The 25,942-nt window shown below is 39.7% G+C and overlaps 2 protein-coding genes across 2 annotated transcripts in view; one reads left to right on the top strand and one right to left on the bottom strand.

Annotated features, from left to right (window-relative positions):
• sorcs3b (sortilin related VPS10 domain containing receptor 3b) overlaps positions 1-3,431 on the top strand; it is a 57,720-nt gene extending 54,289 nt beyond the window's left edge. The window contains exon 27 of the mRNA XM_022186863.2: positions 1,762-3,431. Coding sequence (XP_022042555.2) covers positions 1,762-1,826 — 65 coding nt within the window. The 3' untranslated portion in view covers positions 1,827-3,431. The remainder of the gene's footprint in view (positions 1-1,761) is intronic.
• Positions 3,432-5,696: 2,265 nt separating this feature from the next.
• The window catches only part of LOC110945183 (VPS10 domain-containing receptor SorCS1-like), a 64,958-nt gene continuing 44,712 nt past the window's right edge, over positions 5,697-25,942 (bottom strand). Inside the window, exons 10-27 of the mRNA XM_051960319.1 lie at positions 24,726-24,872; positions 21,937-22,039; positions 21,543-21,619; positions 20,813-20,904; positions 20,548-20,655; positions 20,138-20,255; positions 19,867-20,000; positions 18,720-18,833; positions 17,841-18,012; positions 17,367-17,553; positions 15,875-16,008; positions 15,658-15,781; positions 14,205-14,317; positions 13,038-13,172; positions 9,927-10,026; positions 9,495-9,603; positions 8,262-8,416; positions 5,697-6,758 (exon numbers count right to left, since the gene is read on the bottom strand). Coding sequence (XP_051816279.1) covers positions 6,700-6,758; positions 8,262-8,416; positions 9,495-9,603; positions 9,927-10,026; positions 13,038-13,172; positions 14,205-14,317; positions 15,658-15,781; positions 15,875-16,008; positions 17,367-17,553; positions 17,841-18,012; positions 18,720-18,833; positions 19,867-20,000; positions 20,138-20,255; positions 20,548-20,655; positions 20,813-20,904; positions 21,543-21,619; positions 21,937-22,039; positions 24,726-24,872 — 2,181 coding nt within the window. The 3' untranslated portion in view covers positions 5,697-6,699. The remainder of the gene's footprint in view (positions 6,759-8,261; positions 8,417-9,494; positions 9,604-9,926; positions 10,027-13,037; positions 13,173-14,204; positions 14,318-15,657; positions 15,782-15,874; positions 16,009-17,366; positions 17,554-17,840; positions 18,013-18,719; positions 18,834-19,866; positions 20,001-20,137; positions 20,256-20,547; positions 20,656-20,812; positions 20,905-21,542; positions 21,620-21,936; positions 22,040-24,725; positions 24,873-25,942) is intronic.

Genomic DNA, 25,942 nt, shown 5'->3' with positions numbered 1-25,942 from the left:
AAATTCCTAGTTTACGGTTAAAAAAAACACATGCTGAGCTGCCTTACTGCATACCAGAGTACATGTAAGTCATTTAAGGCAGAGATATTATTTTGATTTAAAAATACCTTTTAAATATGGAACATGTAGACAGAGATGAGCTTTTAGGGGTTCAATCAATAAATGGTGAGGGATTTAAAGGTGGGTATGGTTGATGTTTTTCTCGCATCAATCTATTTAATGGCAACATTTCAGTTTTAAAGGTTTTGCCCTTATTGATGAAACTACAAAGAATTATCACCTGTTGTAGCTTTAGCTGTGCAATCCACAACCTAAACAGCAGCAGATAGCAGATGTTCTCTGTGAAAAAGTTTTTAAAAAAATCAACTGTACACCATGTCCTCAGAACCCAACAGCAGACGGGGACATAGTTATAAGCTAGCTGATGAATATAATGGAGCATTTTGCATCTAAAGAGCCACATATTCCCCTCAGGAGTTGGTAGAGACCATAAACAGAGCTGAAAGAGGCTGACTTGAAATCGTCTTGTGGAAAGAAACGCGACACCAAATGAATGATAATGTTGCTCTGTAACTGCCTGATCTGTAAAGTGTTTGCTAACATCAGCTTAAAAGATGTTGATGTGTTAATGTTCACGACTTGTCTCTGCGTGTCCCAAGAGGCCAAAAAAAATTGCTCATTACAGCTTCAATCGCAATTAATAAATGAAATGAATGACAGTCTAACATCTTCATAAATGGTGTATATGTAACAGGAAAATTCAGTTGCTGAAAATTAACCAAAAGGGGGAAAAAATGCACTGCTGATAGATGAGCTTTATCAGAAATGATCATGTCTGTGTACCGCAGCCTTCTGAGAGCTGCTCTGATCAGCAGCATTTTTTAAAAATCTTTATAAATGTGACAAATGCTTAAATTCTTCCATTTGTGAAGCGGAGTGAAAAGGTGAAGGATTTCATTTTTTCCCAGCTCTGTTCCCCGCTGGACATGGAGCTCTTTGAACGCCGGCCGGCTCAGTGTGATTAGTCGCTTCTGCTCAGTTTCACGCGACATTCAGATCTCAGATTTAACCTGTCAGATCTTAATTTTCAACTTCATTTTATCTTTCACCTTACAAATTGTGATTTGGCTGCGGACGACACAGACTTTAGCCTTAAAACATGCTCCTTGTAAAAGCAATTTAAATCTCATAAATCATTATTTCTTTCATAAACGTGAACTGACAGCCGGATCGTGACCTTGATGAATTTACTGCCAGGTTATTAGTTATATGGGCGAACATGAAATTAGCTTCACGTTGGCTCCATACAAATGACTGAATTTAAGCCACCGACACAGCTGGAACATGAAAGTTCCACCTCTGAATAAGCCACTGTCTGCACAATCTGAACGACCCCACTTGTCACAGCAATCCTATCTTATCAGCTCTCCATCACCAGCTCAGCCCTGCTCAGATAGGCCATGTTCCTTTGGTGTGACAGCAGGCGGCTTTTCAGCCAAAATGCATGGGTGATGAATTCGTAATTAAGTGTAAAAGCTTGTAGAAAACCATTTGATCCGTGGGTAAAAAGATTAGCGAGGGCTAGATTTAACTTTGTTTTCGTGATCTTAAGAGCAGTTATTACGTCAACTGCTCCAATGTCGTCTGAGTGTCACATAGATAAAGCCGAAAACCCGATAGTAGCAGTTTGTGATGTCAAAGTCTGCCTCTGTATTTACTCCCTGTTTCTTTTTTTTTCATTATTATTCCGTATGTTTCCAGGTGGAATGGGAAGAAATATGGAGAGAATTGTTACAAGGGAATTTCCAAACTGTACAAATGTCTAAGACAATAGCTCTGATGCTGAGTAAGTACCGATTGTTGTGTTTCAATTGTGCTGAGCTAGTTTGCTTTGTTGGCATTTTTCTTTGTTTTTTTTCTCTTTGTTTCTCCATTTATTTCACGCTGATAGCTGCTATCGTTCAAAGTCATGTTTTTAATTCACATGGATAGAATAAGTATCTAGTTTACAATACTTGATAGAGATCAATCCACTGAGCCAGACTCCAGGGTCTCTAGTTTGAGGGCGGTGAACTGCTGAAATTAGCTCATAAATGCATCAAACAGCACAAAATGTCCAAATAGCATCAATTCTCTCATGCCTTGTACTGCTACCATGACTCTAAAAATGCTAACAGTGGTATTTTATAGATTATTCAGTTGATATAATGCATTTTCTTATTGCTCCTTGCTTCCTTTTACACATCTGTATAGGTATTTATTAAGATAGTATCCTAATATCCAACGTCCTGCTATCGAAAGCTGTCAGAAAATATGTTTATATAATGTAAAGTAGAAAAGTACATACCATTTAGGAGAAAAGAAAGAATTTATAGGCTTTTTTGTGTTGTTAAATTCAACATGGACCTATGATGAGTTGTTATTAGGATATCTGGCCCTTGAGGAATATTGTAGTAATATCATCCAGGCCCTGATGTTATAAATTTACTGCAATAGAAACGTTGTTTTCTACTTGTTGATAATGGTTCCTGCTAGCTTATTATTTGCCTCTAGTATACAAAATGATCCAGGTTATAAAATCTGTCAAGTGCAACCTTTTCATTTTGCTATAATTTTCTATCTGTTCTTTACATCCTGAGTGGATATTACAACCCGAAACAACAACAGTCATGAAATTGCTCTCCCTCCAAAAAGCAGAAATATAATGAATAAGTTATTTGGCATTCTATTATCAGAGATTTTTTTTTTAAATTAACCGCTTCATCTTCACACTCTGGATAAACCGCCCTCAAGCTAGCGGTCTTGGTGTTGTAAATATAATGCATATGTATACAAATGTCTAAGTCTGACTGTTGTGAAGACAGAAATGTGTTGTTGGTTTTTGCTCTGTACGATAACACGGTGCTTTCAAAGACTGTTTCTCAGATGATGGCACACAACATGAAAGTCTGGCCTTAGAAGTGGACATTTTGACAACTTGTACATAGAATAGGAAGGAATTTAAATCTAAAACACAAGCTTCACCCTACGTTATTGTAAAGTCAGCTGACTGAGCAGTCGTGTGTTTCCATGACATCAGGTTCCACAACAAGCTGTATGTCCTCTTTTTTTATTTATTTTTTTACAGTAGCATGCCCTAATTATCTGTGATTTTAAAAAAAAGACTATAGAAGACAATTCTGGGTTAAGCGAATACTGTATATATATATCATGGTGATTTCAAAGTTTACTTCACACATTAAACATATTATTAAACACCTTGTCTAATAGTCTAGTGGTGCAATTGCCCCAAAAGTTGTGCATGATATGATCTATGATATTGTTCCTTTTTGTCGATTATATAAAAAACGTCTTGTTTTCGATCACATTTCTTACTGTGAACAAATTGCCATTTTGAAATTGTTCAAAATAAATGTATTTTTATATGGAAACATGGTTTTCTATTATGCACACACCCAGAGCATGTGTTGTAATGGGATGCAAATACAGACGCTGGATGTTGTCATGACATAAACCCGAAAACAAATGGGTTGGGGAAGCTTTGTTCCCGCATCGCCACAGTCTTATCTGAAGCACAGGTGCCTTGTAGCAGCCAGTGTATCAGCCTCGGCATAGCACTTTTAATGATCCCACAGTGGCTCTGAAGTCAGCTTTAATGGGCAGAAGTGCGATAACACCCATGTGAAGATTCCCATCTGACATTTAGACTGCGCTTCATTTTACCTCTATCAGTCTATCACTCAGGTTGCCCATTACAGATGGTTTCTTTTTAATGGGAACAATTACTGAGGCTGTAGTCAAGTGATGAGAAACAGATGATTTTGTAAAGAAGAACTACTAGCGTTAGCACTGCTCCTTGTCTGTCTGCTGGTTTAAGGGGGGGGGCACCGCACATTAATATGACCGGAGCCGGCGAGGTTGGAGGACAAAACTGTGCGGCTGATTGGCTGACATAAGTCGACACACACAAGAAGTAGCAGCAACCACCTCTGTTTTGCATTTTGTTTGCCTCTTCAACAGCTTCGTATCGCACACCAATCTTCATCACTCCAGCAGCCATCAACGCCCCGAGAGTCTTATTCTCTCTCCTGCTCTCAGTCTGAATTAACACCAAGGCCTTTCTCTAACTGCCCTGGGATGTTCGGCGGTGCACAATCAAATTGAACGGTGACAATCACTAATGGATGATTCGCTGCAGCCAGACACTGTAATGTAGCACTCAATGAAAGGAAACACGCTCATCAATTTCACACTGTGGCTAACACAATATTGCTGTGGGTTATTGTTGTGGGACATTTTTCATTCAAGGTGCTACCCAGACTGGGAAAAATCTTCCTCGTTGATTGTGTGTGTCTTGATTTCCTGGAGAGGGGATAATTAATTTGTTGCACAGTGGGAGAGCCAGGGAACTAGCCCATTAGAGTCACTCCAGGCTACTTGGTGCTTTTCATTGTCCCCCCGCTCGGCCTCATTGTATCATGCAAATAGCTGCACTGAAACTTTGGGCATGCTAAGCAACACTTGTTAGGCAGAAAAAGCAACTAATCCTGCAAAGCGAGCGCACCCATCAATCAAAACCACCAGCCAGCTGAGGTGGAGTCACAGTTTTATGGATGGATTTGCAATCAAATAACTCCAAAATAAACCGTTTATGCGTTCAGAAATGACTAACAACCAGCCACGTGGCTTTTATTTTTGTGTTTCTGCTTTATTCCGCAACCATGGTTACTTCTGCAAGATCAAATGAAAATCACAGTAACAACCCACTGAATAATCACGTCACTTGTAATGAAGGAGTTGCTCTAGTTGTCGAGAAACATAAAATACCGCAGTTTACATGTTTAACATTTCACTTTTTGTATTTTAAGTAGCTTGAAAGAGGGGAGAAAAAGAAGTCGTCATGCAAATATGTTCACAATCGTATTCACAGGTTAATTACTGGGAAGTAACAAAAAAAGTTAGTTAAAGAAATGACAAGCATTAAATAAAACTCCTGATGACCGTGTGGAGAGGCAGAGTTCGTCGAGTCTGAGTTTATTTATGCTTCGAGCTCAATTGGAGGATTGGAGGGAAGAAGTATGGAGAAGCCTCTAGTCAATTTGTCTTACTGACATATGATGCTGACAACACTTAAAAAGAAAAGTTTGATGAAGAAGAACTTCAGTACTTATCCCAAAGAGACAGCAGCTGACCAAAGCTCGGTGCGTAGGCTGAGCCTTGTTGACAGGAGATACGTCTTCTCTATCTCTGTGTCCCTCGCAGCGAAGGAGATGAACAAATCTGCAGCCTTTTGTCCGCCGAGTCCTTGGGGGCAAATCTAGAACAGACAGCAGGCTCCTCTGCATTACTGTAAACTGAGGGAACGCCATGTATAGACGCTGGTATCATCCCCATAGATAAACAATCCAGAATAAATAAAAAGGTGTTTTCGTACAACCTTTAAAAAAAAGAAACCATTTTTCCATTAAATTTGGATGTAGCTTCAGTGTTGTCCTAAAAGAAGGCACTACAACCTTCACAGTGAGATCAGTTCAAAGAAAAGATGAGGAATATTTCTGAAAACTGTGTCAAGGAGCCTTTTCAACTTTGTGTTGGTATAAATGTATCTCCATCAACTCGGGCGACGAATAGCAAATAAACCTTGATCTAATAGCTAATTAAAGCACAAATGTGGCAATGTAGCACTCCCCCCCCCCCCCCACAAGTGTGTTGCTGCACTGGAGCTTCTTAGTCGTCAACACAGTAATTACTCAGAACATTTACATTTTGCTCTTCTTATAAAAACCAGAATGTACAAGAAATAAACATGAAGCACGAGTTTAAAAGCCATTGCCTTGTTTAACAAACACGACAGTCAAATATAAGATCGCTGCTGCAATTACAGTCCATGTGAATGATTTCGACTTGTCAGATCATTTGTGTGTAATTTGTCTTAAGTGATTTAACATTTCTGAATTAGTATTCAATCTGAGTCCTTCAGTGTCACTAGAATTACTTATTTGAAACCCCAAAACAACAGAGATCGCCCAGATTCTCATCTACTGTGCACACCTATCGACTATAATCTTCTGTTCTTGTTATGACATATATAAGATTTTGAGCGGCAGAGAGACAGGCTTGATGGAATACACAGATCTGGGACTAGGAGCCCTCCTTCATCTCCTGGATATTGCAAGCTTTCATTTGATGAGAATCTGGTGATAAGATTTACTGATTGTACAGAGCTTAATGAATCTGCTTCCCTCACTGTCTTACTCAGATAAGCTATTTCCACATAGTTAAAGTAAACTTCACAAACACAAGTCCAATAAACAGAAATAGGAGGATATTTTTGACATATTATTACACATCATTCCCGCACTGCCGTTCGATATTTTCATATTTGAGCAGACGCAGCTGTAACCAGCCGAGACAAATAACTTTTACTTCTTCCATTATGGATGTACATTATTTACATAAAAAGATCAATGTCCTTGCAAAAATACAAGTATTTCAGTCAAAAATTGTTCCTTTTCAAGAAGCAAGTATAAATCTGTACAGTCTCCTCAGAGGGATTAGGCAGCACAGTGTGAAGTGGTCCATCCATGCATGGGTAGCAAAACACTCGAGACCATTCATTGTGACCGTGGTTTCATAGCTTGCTGGAAGTAACTGCCAAAGAAGATGTATTGCTTTCGAGTCGGTCATAGACTCTCAACATTAAAACACATGGGGCGCTTCATCAGAGAGCTTGATGTCTGTGTGAGATGGCAGGTAGCCTGGCAAGGGAGAAGAAAGGAAAGAAACAGAGGAGGAATTTTATGTCGCTATTTGCATAAGGGTGCATTTTTGCAGGCAAACACATTTATCTTGGGCGGGTCGATTGTTTAGCCGGAGTGGAGCTAAATCAGCTGGAACTTCATAGATATGTGTTGATGAAAATGCTTTCACCACTCGACTGCTTTCCTGTTGTTCTAATTATTTTACTGGGTCAAATAATTCACCTGGACATTCCCATCACTTTGGCTCGCACTTGAAGGTGTTTTACTTACCTGCGCATGCTAATATCCAACTATGGCAGGTTGGCAAATACATAAATATACAGCACATAATAATAATAAGAAGAACCATGTCTTGGCAACTGCTAGCACAATATGAGGAGAAAGAGGAACTTCAGCACTTAACAGTAAATGAATATCAAGTATCTCCTCGCTGTCAGTGAGCTTTAACTTGTGGCCACTGTTTCTAAGTGTTATGACAACTTTTTCTGCAGAAAAAAAACAAACAGATTTTCCTGCTACAGAGTTTTTGTTTTTTATATGCTGATGTTGCAAAATGCCTGTTTGCAATTTCTGCCACAGTCCACACAAGGAAAGGTGTGTTAGATAATTAGACTTTTTTACTTTCAACAATATCTCTTTCCTAAAACAACGTTGTGGTTAAGGTGCAGCAACATTAGTTCTCTGTTTATTTCCATGCCGAAGCACATGGCTTATCTCACTTAGGAATATGTATTTACAACAACAACGTCTCCTCCAATGTACACTCTCAAAATGAGAACAGCATCTGCTACAGCTTTTTAATGGAGCTAAAAATACTAAACAACATATGTTCATGTACAAAACCACAACTACAAGCTTGAAGTAATTTGTAAAAGGCTTTTTCCCCCCCTCACTATCTTCAGTCTCTACCAGCTACATTCTTGTCAAACACGTCACAGTTTCTTGATTTCACTCCTCAGTTCAGTTCAATTGGTCAACTCAGTAAATTTTCTAACCCGAAATCCTGCCGTCCTTGTCCAGAAGATCGCACCAGGAGGAGCGTCTTTGGAATCTTTCATGTGTACAATATGGGCTTCACGTGATGTGATGGAAGTGTAACGTGACCATACTTTTATGGCTTCTTCCCAGGAATCGCTGTAAACTGTTTTTATAGGAGCCACTTCGTCATGAAGAAATAAATGAAAACAGTTGGCAGTGTGTTCTTTGCATTATCTAAAGCAATGGGCAGACTGTTCCAGGAACGGGATGAATTTTCTAAATGTCATTTGTTTTCTCTTTTTAATTGCACTACAAATGAAGTTCCGTTTACCTCTATAACACAGAGTAAGAAATTATACAGTTTTAATGACAGATACACCAACACTGGAGGTATTTTGTTTCTTAAAAATGGATGCATTCAATGTGTGTGCTGATTTTCCTGGACTTCTTTCAGAAATTAGCTCAAAAAAGTAGAAATCTGAGCAAACCCTGTAACTTCAAGGTAGAAATAGACACATATACCTCTGCTTTTTGAGTCCAGCTGTACGTCCACATGCTCCAGTGAGGTCAGCTTGTCCCCTTCAGGGTTTGGGACGGCTATGGAGGTCACTGTCGGGATGACCTCTTGTTCTTTATCAGGCTGCTCCGCTGTGTACGTGTTCATGCCCGGGATCTTCCTGTAGGTCATGCAGAGGGGGAAAAAGATGGGACTTTTTAAAAAGGCAAGTTAATGGAAACCTGCCATCAGGTCTGTTTCACTAATGCTTTCACTAAGCATAATGTGTCACATACTATTTTTAACTGTTAAGGATGGGAGAGGACGGCTTAAAAGCTGGAAACTGGGGCATTTTGCATTCCACTGGGCATTGCTCTCTCACTTTCATATTGTTCACCTCAGTTTTCAATCAATTTTTCATCCCCTCAGATGCATCCCCAATTCTGCTTAAAACTAACATCTTGCATTTCTAATTTCAGATTCTGCCCCTTGTGATTTGGTACTGCAGCTGGTGCTGGGACATTTGAGGGAAGCTTAAGAAACTCAAAGTTGATTTCTTAATGTAGGCATTACGATCCTGAAAGTTAAAGTTAAGTCTTATTTTAATTTATAATGAGTGAAATTTCCCTCAAACTACACAGGAAGTAAAGCATTCCCTCATGATTGGCATGGGATTACCTGCAGCAGAGGATGCTATTTACTGTATGTCCCTCACTGTATAATATATGTTGTCTCAGGACTTATCTCCTCAACCTTTCCTGCCATTCTGCAGAGTATGCCTCACCTTGAATGGCTGTGTTTAGCATTTCCGAAAGGTCAACCCTCACATTGTCAGATAGATGAATATTGATAACTGCAGGACTCTGACACCCATTCAGCACTCTGGGAGAATTGATTAGACTGTCATTCCCTGTAATATTCTGCAGATTGAGACAGAGGGGAATTGTCTTATTCCTCGAGCTATTATTGTGTCGCCGGTGTCCATAACTCAGAGATATATGGAGTCTGAATACTTCTGGAAAGTTTGTAGGAGTTCAGCAGTGAGGTGCTTGCTTGCAGATAATGGCAGCAACTCTAAATGGGGCTGCGCAAACACACACTTCCACACACAGTCACACAAACAAAGCATTAACATATCTTATTGCAGATATTTGCAATGACGTGAAAATCTGTGCATTAATTTTCACTCGATCTCCCGAACTGATCTCCGTTCGATTGTGCTCTGCGTGGAGTTGCAATCTACTGCGGTATTGCTGTACCTTTTAAATTTATATATTACAAAGACGGCCAAGCCCATCAGCACGACGGACACGAGCATGATGACTGCAGTGCCGCTGTGTCCACTGTCGCTGCTGTCCACGAGAGGAGCTTTGAAGGAGAAAGATGGAAAAAGTGAGTGCACATATAGGCCAAATCAGGACAAATGCATATATCTATCCTTATGAGAATGTAAATTATATAACAATGCGATTAAATATAAATGCAGAATCATGATTGAGAGAGCTAATGGCTGATTAACACTTGGATACATATGTTAAAACAGCTAATGCACCAATTACACAATTAAAACACAAGATCTAATTTAAAATCCCATACATTAGGATGTCATCTTCACCACCAAAGCGGAAGAACTGCAGAAAGTCTGGAAACCTGACATGCACCTTGTCCAGGTAGGTGTGCGGCAGACTCACCTGGCGACAGTCTCGTGGCGTACACGTTCACCTGCACCCCCGGTCTGAGTGTGAACTGGATGAGGTCTTGGTTCAGAGCACTTAGCAGAACCTGAGAGAGCTACGTGGAGTGACAGGGCAGAGACGACTCCGTTAGCAGCAGCTGTGCAGCAATATTCCACCGTCATCAATATTTCAGCCGCAGTCATTTCATCCAACGGCCTGAATTATGAATCAGAATTTTTGTTTCTTCCTAAAGAGGAGCAAATGTTGATATGACACGCAGGAAAAGCAAACCACCTGCAGTGGAAGCCAACAGTCTTCAGTGGTCATGGAAACCCCATCAGGTGAAAGGGCATCCTGCTGACGGTGCGGCAGTGACATTTAAGGAAATATATTAATTTCTCTCCCGGCAGGGGATTTTACACCTATATTCCTTATTTTAAAGAGAATGTGATTTACCCATTTAAAAGTTCAATGAGGCAACATTATTGGAAATCAAAGTATGTTCTAATATCACCAAATTGCTGTTTTAATTTTTCTCTCTGAAGTGCCTCAAGTTCCTCCGCTTTTCACACCTTGATGAAGCAGTCATTTAACAAGAGACCAAAATGCCTTCCCAGTGCCCATTTGAGTCCTTAGCTATGCCTCACTAATTCCATCTCGCTCTTTCTAAAATCTTTCCACTGGTTAAAATTAGACTGCTCTACACAGTATGAATAATTACTTTTTGTTCTAGTGGCATATCAGGGTCAGTAAATCTATTACACATTTTAATAAGCTGCTCCACACATACATGTGTACGTGTGGGCACACACTCACTTAATGCCTCCGCATTGCAAGTCATTCACAGGAGATGAGAACAGTGAACTGAAGATTTATTACCCTATTGTCTGTGAGGTTCTGCCAGGTAATCAGACAGGCTTTAGATAAATACATCTCTTTAATTCCCAATCCAGGCCGCCTGCCCCAGTTTGTCTCCGTTCTCGATGGTGCCAATTATATGATGCATCAATGTAATTAAATACCTATTAACTTAGTTCAAGACTGACTGGGAGCCAGCAAAATTATGTTTACTTGTGATACATCGCAGTTGTCTCTGCTATGATGAATAAATGAGCTTGTCTAGCCTTTGCTCTGCTGTTTTGTTTACCTATTTGACAGCATTCCAAAACATGATATGAGATCAATTTCCAGGAACCTTATTTTTTTTGCAGTAAGAGAATAATAACAACCGTGAAGCACGACGGCTTGAAATGATGTTGTTATAATTATCTATTATATTTACGCTGGTGCCTTAAACTTCTGCAAGGTGGCAGTGAGTCTCACGACACGTTTTGAGATACTTTGTGGGTGTTATTTCGGTGATGTGATGGATGCCGTTTTAGTGGTTTTACATGGGAAGACATTGCCCTCTAGTGCTGATAGTTGGTATTACTCTTTGGGGGGGAATGAAACAAGGTGCAGGTGTGGGAACATTGAATTATTTTGCACTTTAGCTCGGAAGATATGAATTTTTGTATGAATTTTTGTAACTCATTGAGTGCAATCAAGGAGAAAAATGTTCGTGTTGCGTGACTGTAACACCCTGAACATCCATCTCCTTCATTCTGCAGGGGTCTTCTCTGTTACCTGGAAGCTACATGATGAAAAACTATGAAGCTTCTGTTGAATTTATGGAGCTGCTTGAGATGAGATGTGTCCTACATGCCTGCATGCTAAAAACAAGAGCCTATAGAAAACACATTCTTCTTCTTGTATGTGTTTCCTCTGAATGGATCACACCAGAGTTTGCACATGTTTTAGCCCAATTACCACACAAAAATGTACAGTCCTCATTACTGCTGACCTTTTCCAAGGTGTAACATTGTATTTTTCCTGCCCACCGCGAAGCCAGTGGCGTCCATTCATTTAACTGTGCTATGAAAATACATTTGCAGAGACTTTAAACTTGGCTGACTTGGGCAATCCATCACCATGAGCATCATGTCTGCATTTATTTTTGTCAAAGTTAACCTTATTGCCGCGTGGCGACGGAGTGCAGACTTTCCAAATCAAGCTGCACTTAAAACGGTGTTACTATGCAACGATAATGTAACTCTGACAGAAATAAATGCGGACATGATGCTCATTGTGATGTATTGCCTCGCCATAACAAGTTTCAAGCCTCTACAAGTTGATTTTCACGCGGGACTGAAATGAATAGAAATGATGGCTCTGTGGAAGGTAGAGAAAAGGATTCGAAAGGAAAAAATAATCATGAAAGAACTGGGAAATAACAAGTGGTTATGCAGAATATGTTAGGATTTTTTTTTTTGACTCTTGTATAACAGAATTTGTATCTCAGATAAATAAAGGAAAAAAACTGGGCCACGGAACAATAGTCTGTACTCAGAGATAAGACCTGGAGGTATCTGTGTGAGTATTGTCTCTATTTGTTCTATTCTGATTATTCTGCAAACTTACTTTAAGGACCAACAGAGAGGTAGTGCAGTTAAGATGTAACCTTTTCTTTGATATACAAATACATATAACCAAAACTCCACAAAGGGCTCGACTGTCCCTGTCAATCGGAAATTGGAGAAAGGATCTGAGATGATGGAGGATGACAGCATAGAATAGAACGTGTAGGAAAGCCATAGAGGACAAAGAAAAAAGGAAAACACACACACAAAGAGGGATCTATGCTAGAGGCAATGTGGTTAAAACTGGTTGCACATTTTCATATATTTTGTCCTTTAACTTAAGACTCTGATATGGGCAGTGGATTATATGTACAGATTAAATCATATATTTCATGTCATTGAAAAGCTGTGTAAATCTTGTATTGTCCTTATATTTAAAAAAAAATATCAAAAGAATAAAGCTGCAAAACAGGATTCTGCTAAGAGAAACATCACAGAATATGAGTTTTTTGTCTTTTCAATACAACAATGGAGCCTAAACTGATAACTCAATGGTACCGTATGACACTCAGAAGTAAAGGACGTATTCTCCAGGGATGTTCTCTCCAGAGACAGCCTCTTAACTTCTCTGCTTCCCTTTCTCTCTTTTTTTTTTTTTGGATCACAGAAAACCACATTGTACTGAGCATCTGCCAGGGGCCATTAAAATGATTTGATGAGGCAGTACCTGATCCAGGTGCGCCCACTTTTCATCCGTCGCTCTGTCTCTGGCCCTCTTCTCGGGTACGATGAAGATCTCTGCTGTGGTTGGTAAACCTGGGAGCACTGTGACTAAGAGTTGATCCTCACTGATTCCTGTGACCTTTAATAAGAACAACAAAAGCTCATTAAAAGAGGTCTGAGGTGACGGTCTGCGCTTCGGCCCTGGAATGCGATCCTTGGGGGTCGCTGGTATTAATGCGTAAATACTTTCTGCTTCATATATCATTCGCCTAAGTAGCAGTCACTGTCGGGATATAATGCACGGATCAAGTGAAACATGCAAGTTCATTTTGACAGTCTTTGGTAAAGGCCAGGGCTCTTAGTGCATTTATGCCATAACCAGAGGTCTGCTGTCAGTTTCCTGGTGTAAACTATGGTAATATCTGACAACACAGAAGGTCAAAGTGAATGTTTCATACTGAGGGCTACTGTAGGATATATATAGAGCTCAGTATCCAGGTCTTTTACATAACCTGCTGCATTTTTGACATCCCTGCAGTGTCTGAGAGAGAAAACCAGACACATTTTGCCGAAATTAGGCTCCCTTTACTTGAGGTTTAGGTGTTCTTTCAGTGGCAGATGTGGCTCTGCTCAGTTTTGCCGACTTCTGAAGTGTCCCTGGACAAGACACTGAAACCAAATGCCTCAGCAGACATGGACGTGTGTGCATGTGTGTGTGAATGAGGCATGAGATAGTAAAGCGCTCTGTGAAGCGGTAAGCTAAAAATATGACATATACAGTAAGTGCAGTCCATTTACTGTTCAGCTTTGGAAAACTGTCATGGCAGTACTTTTACTCCCCTTTCATGTTTTGACAAGTTCCGTTGAAAAGCTTGTTCTGGCAACAGTGATTTCTGGGGATGTGTTTTGTCACATCGGAGGTTAACAACTAATTACACAGCAAACTGAGGGTAAAGACCCAGCAAGTAGTGGAGTGAAACACTTAACAAGATCGCATGAAAATGTTACAATTGCAGCGTAGCAAAGGATGGAAATGTTGCCGGTGCACTCGACAGAAACTTGAGTTTTTTTCTTTCCACACTGGTGCAAAGTTGCCAAAAGACAGAATCTAAATGAGATCTTCAGGAGATTTTGTTACAGCCTTGATAATGCTAGCAGCTACAGAACTGACCTGAACCATGCAGCTCTTCACAACTCTGCCAATGTCCTCTCTCCACTCGGACACCCCGGGGTTCAGCTCGTCCAAATTAGAAGAAAAGGCCAAGACGTGTGACCGGAAATAATCTGAAAAGCAGGCAGAAATCTTCTAACTTCAGGATATAGAATCTCTGTGCAATGGTCCACTTCTGACACTTCAAATAACCCTTACCCTGATCGTGAGGCCATCTGTATGGAGTTGACTCTGTATTACCATCAGAGAATATGGACCATGCTGGACTGAAATAGCAGCATGATTGCTAAATTGAAACTGACAAAGAGGCATTGACATATTCTGTCTGAAAGTTCAGTTTCTTGCATAATATTTTTTGCCTTGTGACCTTCTAACTCTGTTCCTGATCCCTGTGCATGCATCATTACTTATACCTTAAGTCTCGGCTTTCTTTATTAGCTACTCCTAGACAAGACAGTTGGGGTTCCCTTGATGAAATATATTGATCCTGCACTATAGGCAGAAAGGAAATGAACTGCTGCTCAGTGGAGGTCGGCTTTACTGCTAAATCATTCATCAGCTTCAAAGAGTAGCCTCAGGAATTCACAAAAGTTGGCATTTTCATATGAATTTAAATTTTTGACATTTAGATACTATATAAATCAGAGGCAAAAAGAAATTATGTAAGTCTTGATATATAGCTCTAATGTGTGTAAATCTGTGCACAGTTTCTAGTTTTTATGGAGTTCGTACATGTATATTTCAGTCCCTGTTATGTTTGATTGTGCTTGGATGGTTTTTAGTTGTGGATTAGTCCTTACAAAGCTCTGTGATTGGTTGGCCTTGGGTGTGTTCCATTTCCACATCTTACAGGCTATGTGTATTAGCCTGTACATCTGTTTTATTGGGAAGATAAAATAATTTTTCCAATAAGAAACAACTGACATAACTGTTAATGTTGAGGTCATTTCATACGTAAATGCGCATTTCAGTTATTATGTGCTATTTTGCAGGTTATTGTTCAAACATGATTTTTAGAGCAACATAAAAAAAGACCTTTAAGTTGAGCTTTGACCTTTCAATTATTAATTTGTTTGAATGAATTATTGTAATGCTTCAGTAATTTTCTGGTGCTTTTAATATTTAATTAACATGGCCTCAGAGAGAATGAAGTCTTCACAAGGCCAGAACTGTTCAACAGCAACTAAATCATCCACATTCCAGTACAACAAGTTCTCTGATGATGAAGGCCATGAAATGTGAACAAAAGCCCAAGAAAAGTCGAGTGAGTGAACCTTTTTTTCTTTTCTTTTTACTGTCAGCGGGCTGTGAGGTTCTCAGGTCATTTATTGATTCACTGTCAGTTTGAAATAAACTAAGCGGGCTCCACATTTTTCACTTAATTATGATATTAAGAGGCCTTTAAGTGCGCTGAGTAAAGAAATATGAGTGTAACATAAAAAATATTATATACCATAAACTGCCACCCTCATTTGGTCCTGATGGACGGTGCTGCCAACTGAAGCTTGAACCGTGACGGTGTGACTTCCCTCTTTGGAGAAGGTGAAGGAAATTGCTCCATCGAGGGTCACGACAGGCTAAAAACGCAGAGGGACATGCAGAGAGATGCAACTATCTGCTGCCTAATAAGTTCTAAGCAGCACAAAGCAGTAGGAGAAAGTAATTCTTACCTCTGTTTTGTTATCAAACCACCAGTAATAAGTGACTGTTCCGACAGTACTGGGCCGCAGCACTGTTGTGAGGTTCACTGCTTTGTTCTTGACGACTACTGACGGAGCCGAAAGCTGGACCTGCTCGAGCTGACCTTGAGAGAGGAAACACACAAACTACAAGGTCATACATTTTGTTAAATTGCAGCTAAATATAATACCTCCATGGTGCTCAGTGTTCCAGCAGGAGCCGAGTATTTAACCGTGTTTTGGCACAACAGCCTGGAACTCACTGAGCATACTGATAGACGCAGTGTGGAAGCTGATTGCGCTGCAGGTGTGGCTTTGACAAGTGTCTGTGGATGTTTTGATGCTTTGTGTGGCCACGAAAACGACACCATTGGAATCCATTATAATGAGTCGAATTCAAGCTGACCAACGGCGCTCTTCTCCATCAATGAGGAGCCAACAAACAGCTGTCTCTCACGGCCGTGCTCGATGAGTGACACTTGAAAGTTTGGATGGAGACTATTTAAATGGAGTCTCACTTTAATGAGCCAATTTAGAGCTGCAGAAAAGTGTATATGCTCAAGTGTTTTCGGTTATTTGCTCTTTCTTAAAGCTCACAGGTTGAAGTGTTTTGAGTTATTTGAAGGCTGTTGGACCCGAAAATCTATGAGCAGCTGTGATAAAGGATGAGGACTTTGGGACTTCCATCACTGTAACCAAACTGAAATGACTCTAAAAAATGTTCTTCATTATGTGGCAGGAAGCAAGCAATGTCAGTGAGTGTAAAGTCCTTTACACTAAATCCACACTTAGAGTAAAAGTACATTGCATGATTTCATGTGTTTTAGTAGCAACATACAGCCATGGCAAAAAAATTCATGGAAAATCTTCAGTTTCTTGTTTGTTTTAATGCCTGGTACCACTGCCTGGTACACACAAGGTCAGTTAAAGCCTGGATGGAGAACCAGAACATGCGAACCATGCCTTGGTCTGCTCAATCACCAGATCTAAATCCAAATCTTAAACCTGTGGGAAAACATCAAACGCAAAATGGAGAATCACAAGACCAAAAACAAAGCAAATTAGTTTGAGTTTGTGCAACAGGAATGGGCTGCTGTGACAGCAGAACAATGTCAGAAGCTGGTGGAGAGCATGCCAAGATGCATGGCTGCAGTCACTAGAAACAATGGTTATGAATCAAGTACTAACTCGTGTGAATCATGAGACTAAAACAGACAGAAAAGAAAACATGGAATGCCTGAAAGCTATTTTTGGCATAGCTGTTGAGAACTTAAGCGATTTGGGTTATTATCAAGAAAACCATGGAAAATGGCTAGATATCAGCTTTAAAATTAAATTCTTATGAGCTATTTTTGTTACCATTATATTTGTCCAAACATAGTTGTACCAGGCATTAAAATGAACAAGAAATTGCAGAAAACAAGGGCGGTCTAATAATTTTTCCATGACTGTACACAGAAGCAGTCACTTTTTTTTGACTCACAGGAGACGTGGAGGTAAAGTGTGACCCTGTCGAGGCCCAGATTGTTGCTCGCTGTAGCTGAAACTTGGTAGATGCCGACTTTGCTGTAGATATGCTTGACCCCGTCATCGATGGAGCTTATGTTAACGTACGATATAGCAGTTCCATCACCGAAGTCCACCGTTATGCTTGTCGTGGAGCCAAGACCCTTCAGAAAGAAAGCAAAATGCTGTCACTCACACTGTAACCTCAGTTGTTTGTCTGCATCCTCGCTGACACGTAACAGGCTGCATTTTCCATAATATCTACAAGAACGAGGTCATGCTGTAAATCATGTCACTGCATATTTATTTGATAGGCTGGTGCTCCATCCTCTGCACTGCATCTTTTGACAGCCTCCCGCTGTACAGTACACTCAAGGAAAAGCATGCAGCTTACAAGCATCTCTCAATATTGCACATGACTTCATATTAGAGAAGTGGCAGAAGTGACTACCTCCTCCAGAAAGACCAAGAAGGTGACATTCCTCCCCAACGTTGCCACCAGAGTTCCCTCACTGGTGAAGAGCTGGAGGCCCCTGGGAGGCTGACTGGGACACTTTTGCCGCCTGGGGCTGTACTTCAACAGGCTTCCTTCAGTGCAGTTGTTTGACAGAGCCCTGCGATATCTAAAATTCATTCATGGAAAGACAAAGATGAGCTTTTCCTGAGTGTGAAAACAGACACGGCACATGCACACCGAGGAAGACATTCATTAAAGATACACGGCCACCTTTTTGTCTACGGTATCCCCAATTAGACTTAACTAGACCAACCTTCCACAAATATTGAAAATGTATTTTTGTCATAAAATACCGTGTTCAACTACTACTTTTTCCCTACTTGCTATTTGCTTTCTAACTTGTTTTTTCTCTCAGTTTCAGGATGTGATGCTCAGGCTGGTGTGATGCATGCAGTCGGCGTATTGTTCCTGACAGTTCATTAGTGGCGATAAATATATCAAAGATCAGCCTCACACCAATTTCCAGTCCTATTTGTGCTCAGACTTTTGTGCTGCACACAAATCCGTGGATGTATACAGTATGTTTTTTAATTAGCCTAGCTTGTCCACAGTCTTTTTTTATGCATGCAGTGATGACTGAAGAAGTAGCCTATGGTTTTCTCCTATTGGAAATCTGTGTAATGCAGCTTTTCAAAATATGCATGCATGTTTCTCATCTGTTCCATACTCTCCTTGACAGTGCAGAGTATGCAAATGGCCATATTCTCACGAGATAGCAGGTTATTTTTCCACAAAGTTTAGCTTAAAAGATAGCCAAGGACATTTCTGCATCCTCTGCTTCTTTTGCTGTTTGTACAAACGAATCAGGCGTACCCTGTGGTGTTGAGGAAGCTGTCTCCTGTGATGCAGTCTCTGGATGTAGCTGAAGGAACGAACCAAAAAGCTGGAGTGCAGCTCCCGTCAGTCTGCCTCTCAAACCCGTAGTCACTGTTTTCAGTGGAGAAAAAGACACACCGGCTTGTTGTGATGATTAGTAACCATTTATTTGAAATATCAAACAGAAATAGTCAGCTCAAAAGGAGTCAAAAAGTGAACGTTTACTAAGAACAGAAACGATCTGCAATAGAGAGAAAAGTTCTCAGAACACGATGTGCTTGAGGTTTGATGTTTTATGTATCGAACTTTTGGAGCAGAAAAGGCGCTGCTTGTGTTTACACAAACTATAATTACACCTTGGCAAAGTCATACTTCTTTCATCATGATGAGGGAAGCGATCTCAGGAGTCACTAGTCTTTTAGTAATAAAGTCGTGTTAAGCTTTTAAAGTGTAGTCTGTTCAAACAACACCGGTGAGATAAGAGAGAGAAAACGAAGTATGAGGCAGTGTGAAGATATGTAGAAGTATTAAATACTTGTTAGACATTGAGAGGAAGCTCATATTAGAGTCTAGAGGGGATCATTAGTGTTATCCATTATGTAAATCTATTCAAGTGCACTTGAAAGATGCAGTGTACTGCTATCACAGATTTGATTGCGATGGATGGGCTTCAATAGTTTCTGTAATCTTCTGTTCGTTTCAATGTGATGATATAATCACAGAGCGTTTTTGTATAATAAAATTATAAATTCCTTATTATTGTGTCCAAGAAAATTGTAGTTCATTAAAAAATGCTGCAAATTTCTCTGAACACCATCTTGGTTTTCGAGAAGTAATTTTTTTTTTTACACTTATGGCCTTTTGTAATATACATATGAATAGCAAAAACATAATTGGTGGAATATTTACTACCACAATAGCACTTAAACAACCAGGAAATCATTTGTTTTAAATAAAACTACTCAAAGCTCACATACCTGGTGGGACGTTTGAAACGGGAATAAATAGTCGTGAATTATAAAACCTAACTCTTCTTATGGTTCCTTGGGTTCCCTTCACACACTCTGCCTCTGGAGATTGATAAAGTGTTGTGCTTTGGATTTAATGAAGTGAAAAGAGTATAGCAGCAGAGAAGGGAACTCACCACTCAAAATCTGCCTCTGTGCAAGGGCAGGAGTCTGACATCTGGGAAATATACTGATCTCTGGCCTTGACACATCGAACGTTTGCTTTCAGATTTTGGAAGATTCTCTTCATTCCCATGATGCACACTTCACCCTGTGATGAATAATGCATCATAAACATTCCGCTTTTTTCCAATCTTGCTTTTATTGTGCGCCTCAATCAGAGTGATTCATTTGAGTTTAATCAATGACAAGAATCTCGGCAGTCAAGTGTCAGAAAGATCCCCTTACCTCATTGTGTAGCTGCCATGTGAGATAATCCTCAGATGTACACCGTTGTTGGAAAATGGACCGGAAGTCGATCTTGACGAGCTGCCACTCAGATCGATGACTGAAATGACCAAATATTCTGCACAAATGAACCAAGAGAACAAGGTGAGAAGTATGTGCAATATGGGGTAGATTCATGAAAGTTGCTGCTTGAAAACCTTACAAACTGCACTGATTCTATTCCGCTGTGGGAGAGAAACTCTTCCTCTGCATCTCAGGCTTCTGAACCCGTTTCAAACCCACACTAAATAAAACCCAGAATATTTATGGACTCTTCCTAGCCTCCAACGGGGTAATATACTGTATAATTACAGTGGAGTAATTAACAAACTGGAAACGTATCATGTCTTTATGGTGTCTTCACATCTTACGTCATTATGAGGGTGTCCTCTCCAGGCTCCCCCAGCACCCCATCAACATAGAGAGGAGAGAAGGTGAAGCTATATTTGTCCCAGTTTCTGCCCTCATCAAAACTCAGCCTAAGGGAGAGAACAATGGTTGGATCACAGACAGACCAGCCACAAATAGAGCTGGATTCAGTGAGAAAAAGTCTCAGCAGGAAAGCAATTTCCCTGCTTGTTTTGAAGATTGAATACAGTCTCTAAAAAGATGTGGTACATCCTTGGAGAGCCTTACCAAATGTGTCTAATTGGCAGAGGTGTGTGTCGGATGGCCACCAGAGATCCTCCTTGATTCAGGAAAAACACACTGTACTCTTCCTGAAAAACCTGCAGACACAACCGGCTTCACTTTATCACAACGAGCAAAAAAAAAAATTGACACCAAGTATACACCGGTGCCAACATAAGGAACATGCATGCTCCCAATAAAACAAACAGAAACCACAACTGCTCTTTACACGGTTGTGTATATATCACAAAAGTGTTGCTCTGTTTGCTGTTTTTTTTTTTTGAGTTTTAACCCAATGGCAACAATCTCTTTGCTCCTTTCAGTTTATTTGTTTTAAAGATCAGAGATGCACAAGGCTGTCTGTCAAACTCTCTTCTTCATTTCTTTGTGACTGCAGCAGCGACAACTGAAAAGCGAAAAGAAATGAAAGTTGGCACTGAGCGCTCCGATTCCTAGTTTTGTTCTCTGGTTCTTTATTCACATAATGCCTGAGTAAAGTCATATTTTTTTTTCAATTTTGTTTTGAATGAAATTGAGTGAAAGTTCAAGGGAAAGGCGGCATTCATCACACAAGTGCTTGGTTTTGTTGAGGGTAAAAAAGAAAAAAATCAAAAAAGCACGGCGAAGCTCAGAAAAGTGCCTCCAGAAAGTACCGGGGCAGAGAGGCAGGCATTGTGCAGGCACCAATATCACAAAATGTACCCACAGTCCGGGTCTTTCAGTTATCACACTGTACCTCTCTCCAGGTGTTGCCAGCATCCGACGTGATGAAGACGCTGACATTAGTATTGGTGAGCTCCGGTCCAACCACACCTGAATACAAAACAAAAGCTTCATCATTTCAAGCGCTTAAGCGTCAAATCAGCATAGATGCTTTATCCTGACAAGATAAAAAGTGTGTTTATTATTCTATCTACTGAATTAAAATGGCACTAATGTGGAAAAAAAAAGAAAGATTTCATTTAATTGTGTAAATTGTTGTCAGCAGAGAAAGCCAGTGCTGGGAACAGGGAAGAAAAACAGATATGACTGCGAGTGCTGAGGGATATGATCAAAGAGCAGCATCAAGACGGGGAGTAAACAACAGTATGGATGTGCAAATTAAAGTGCGAATCGAATAATCTTCTCACCTGACGCTATTATAATTCCTGGAGCTGAATCTTTGCTGACAATGTTTCCCGAGGTGTAAGGATTCTCCGATACATGGAGGTGTAGATGCAGCGAGCAGTAAGGCTGCGAAACACAAAGGAGATTAGTTTGCACAAGTCAGAATGTGAAAATGAAGGTTTGATACAGACCTGTTTCATGCACAGAATACGCCAAGTCGAGTCGATTTTATTTATACAGAGCATTTCATACACAAGTACACTCGAAATGCTTTACGCTAAAACCTAAAAAATCATTAAACAGATGAGGGAGAAAACACACACGCGTAAAGAGATGCTAATTTTTTAAATCCCCCATTCTGTTCCTGTGTAATTCCTGTGTTGTAATCCGTGGATTACACCAGTTACATTAACATATACACACACCAAAACCCTGACAGGAAAGAAAGGCTTTAAAACTGCTTTTACAAGAAGATACAGTTGCGGCAGATCTCAGGTCACGAAGCCGTTGGTTGCAGAGAACAGCACCATAGTAACAAAAAGCACCAACACCTGATGCAGTTTTATGCCTCAGGTACACTCAGGAGAGACATATGTGAGGATCTGATTCTAATATATCCAGTAAGAAGGTTGTAAATATCTATGGGAGGCATATTATTTAGGGCTTTGCAAAAACTGCCCTGAATTATTTGTGAAATTGTCATTATTAAACAATTATGTTGTTTGTTATAATGAAAAAAAAATGGAGAATGTCTAGACATGACGAATGTGAAACTGCTATGGCAGAGAGAAGAAATGGGCTGAAGATTTGTGGTAAATATTAGAGTTACAATAATAAGTTGATTAAGTAATGAATGGATAGACAGAAATGTAATTTGCAACTTTTTAATTTAAGCAAAAATGCCATTCACTGTTTCCAGCTTCTCAAATGTGATGTTTTGTTCATCATATTTGACTATAAAGTGAACGTATTTGACTTTTGCACTGCTACAATTAAACAAATAAGTGGAAAAACTATTGGAAAAAAAGTCAATTGTTGATTGCAGCCTTCGCCCAATTGAATTAAAGTGATAATACTCCTAACTCATGCTTACCGACCTTCAGCGTCGATCAAAATGCGTGTTTTCAGTTAATGTAGTTGGTTTAACTACATCCTCTTGAATTAACTTGAGGCTGAGGAAAACAGCTCCGGCTCCAGATTTGACGGACTGGGTGGATGCAGCATTAAAGATAACGTCTCATGAGTGCAGATTAAAAGGCAGTTTGGATGATGGGATGTGTTCGCGGGACATTTTTTGGACTCGTAAAATAGATGTAGAGCCTATTTAGATTTCATTTATGGCTAAGCATCTCATCTGTGTAAGATTGTCATCATTGTAATTTTAATTCATTGTTGGCTGAGGGTGTCACTTTTGGTTGTGCTCCTTATTTATTTTTCCATCAGATCTCTTAGTAATGCCTTCGCCTGTTATGGAATGATGTGAAGCTTTACTTATTATCATGTACTTATAATTTACTTTAATTCATTTCCATTTTATGCAACTTTCTACCTCCACTCCACAGCCACTCTGTCTACTCCACTTCATTATATCTGACAGCTTTTGACAACCTTAAGATTTTCGCACAATAGATATGGTAAAAGTGTGAGTTTCTAATCTTTATAACTTGCGGCGTCTTATGAAAAGTACTGTGCAGTCAAGGTCACATTCTAAATGTCCAGGAGATAACAGGTCCATCAAATAATGATTTTTCCCACTAAACTTTTCACATGCTTTCATTTCAATAAATGTTTAACTGATTACACTCACCATCTCACAAACAGTACACAGATTTGTTCTTCTTTCTTCTTGCATGAATCATCTGAAAACCCCTAAGATGCATCCACTGTCCCTGTATATAATGTAGTATAATGTGTATGATGTGTATAATGCAGCGGCTGACACACTGATGCTTCACTATTAATAACCAAACAATGTCATAATAAACCCTCCAATACTTTTACTTTAATACTTTTGCTTCATCAATGTTCTTCATGAAGGACTTTTATGTGCAACAGAGTAGTTTTGCATTGCTGTATTGGTACTTTTACTTAAGCAAAGCAACTGAAAACTTCTCCCACCACTGGTCCAGGCTCAATTCTTATCTGTTATGGTGATTTTGAAGTGTATAAGCTCAATAAGAGACACAACAAAGCAAAATCAAGTTCTTTGTGAGAGAAAACAAAGTTGTTCAAATATGGATGTTTGGACATAAAATGTAATTTCCTAATTTTATTGCATGAAACATTGGTTCAAAACTTTGTCATAATTATTGATTCTTGAGCTCAGAAGTGACATAAAAGCACATCTGTACTGCACTCCAGCATGCACACATCATCTTAATCAATAGGGTACACCGTGTTCAGCAATGCAACATGTCACAATAATTCATATAGTAGACAATATAATGTTAAAATCCTGCTAAAATACCAAACTATTAAAAGATTCTGAGGAAATAAAGTAATATAACAATGCAAATTTACCAGCTTCATATTTTTGGATTTCATTAGGGACAGTTATTTTTAGCATAACATTAAACATTACTCTTAGAGTGTTATATATAAATGAGCAGGATTTGCCAAACTAGACAGAAGGTGTGCTAAATTATTTGAAAGGTATCTTCAGTCACTGACATATTCAGGACTGTGTTGCTATGCTACACGGATTCGTTCGCACTCTTTGACCATGGTATGGTGTGATTCAGTGCAGTATTTTTGAGAGCAGATAATGGAAATCCAAGTAACCAAATCTATCTCTTGTCAGTGGCCCACTTACTTGTTCACAATAGACCTTGTTTCCCTGGAGATCGGTTGTTGGAGCCTGAAGAAGACGCCAGTCTCTCCCCTTGTTGTACGTGATATAAGTTTTCACTTGGTTCTCAACAACTTTATTTGACAGGAACACCCCTTTAATCCCGGCAACCTGCGAACATGAGAGGCGGAGAGCGGTAGTGGGAAAAATAACAAAAAAGGGAGAGAGAAAAAAAATAACCGTAAATTATTCAAACTTAAGTAAAGCTGAAGGCCTAGTTCGGAGAGGAGAGGAGATATCTGAAAGTGATAGTTTTTCTGACATGGAGCACTATTTTGGACCATCTGTAGGACTGCAGAATCAAAACAACATATGGCACAGCCCTGAGATATTTCTTCTTCTTTGTATCTATGTGCACAGAGTTGCAGACGCTCACATGAAGCTATCACTTGAATTCACATTTCTCTTCCATTTTGACAAATCTTTGTAAAAAAAAAAAAAAAAAAAAAAAGGGAAAAACAACAATTTTGTATTTTTTACTGGTCACTGCAGCCAAGTGTTTCTGGGCAGAAAATGTGTGTCGAGGTCAGTGTAACCGCTGCTGATGGCTATCTTAGGTCTGTAACAACGTGATGCTTTTACTGCTGGCTGGAAATGAGGATAATCTAGAGTGATGCATACATGTGCAGTCGCTACAACCTCATACTAAATCTGTCATCGCAGATATGCCACAATCAGGGCACAAGTTAAAGCTGCTATTCTGCCTACATGGTGACTAAGGGCTTTTAGGGACACCAGTGTTTTTAGATGATGCATCTTCTAAGAACTGCACCTACTAATTTTTTTCCGTGTGCAATAATCATCACATGAAGAAGATAATAAAAGCAGCAAAAAAAGAGGATGTGAGCGAGACACTCAGATGCTGCTGAATGAACGCAATGTACGAACATCTGTTCCATTATGGCGAGGACGTCCAAGACATCTGAACGCAGGGTGCACTTATGAAAAACACAGCACAAAAATCAAGAATAACTCTTAGTCTGTCTGTCGGTACTTTACTTGTCAGTGTCGGTTTTATTGTTGAAGAAAGCTCCCAAGCCAGGAGTTTAAATTTGCATGGAGGCTCTTTCTTTGCATGTTCTCCTCATGTTACCTTCGATGTCCTTTTATAGTGAATAAAAATGGAGATGAAAGGGATAAAGGCTATTTTTACATGTGAATGTGAGGGGACTGATGAAACA

The sequence above is a fragment of the Acanthochromis polyacanthus genome, chromosome 15 (assembly GCF_021347895.1).
Source record: "Acanthochromis polyacanthus isolate Apoly-LR-REF ecotype Palm Island chromosome 15, KAUST_Apoly_ChrSc, whole genome shotgun sequence".
NCBI lineage: Eukaryota > Metazoa > Chordata > Actinopteri > Pomacentridae > Acanthochromis > Acanthochromis polyacanthus.
This window is presented reverse-complemented; position numbering and strand designations above follow the sequence as displayed.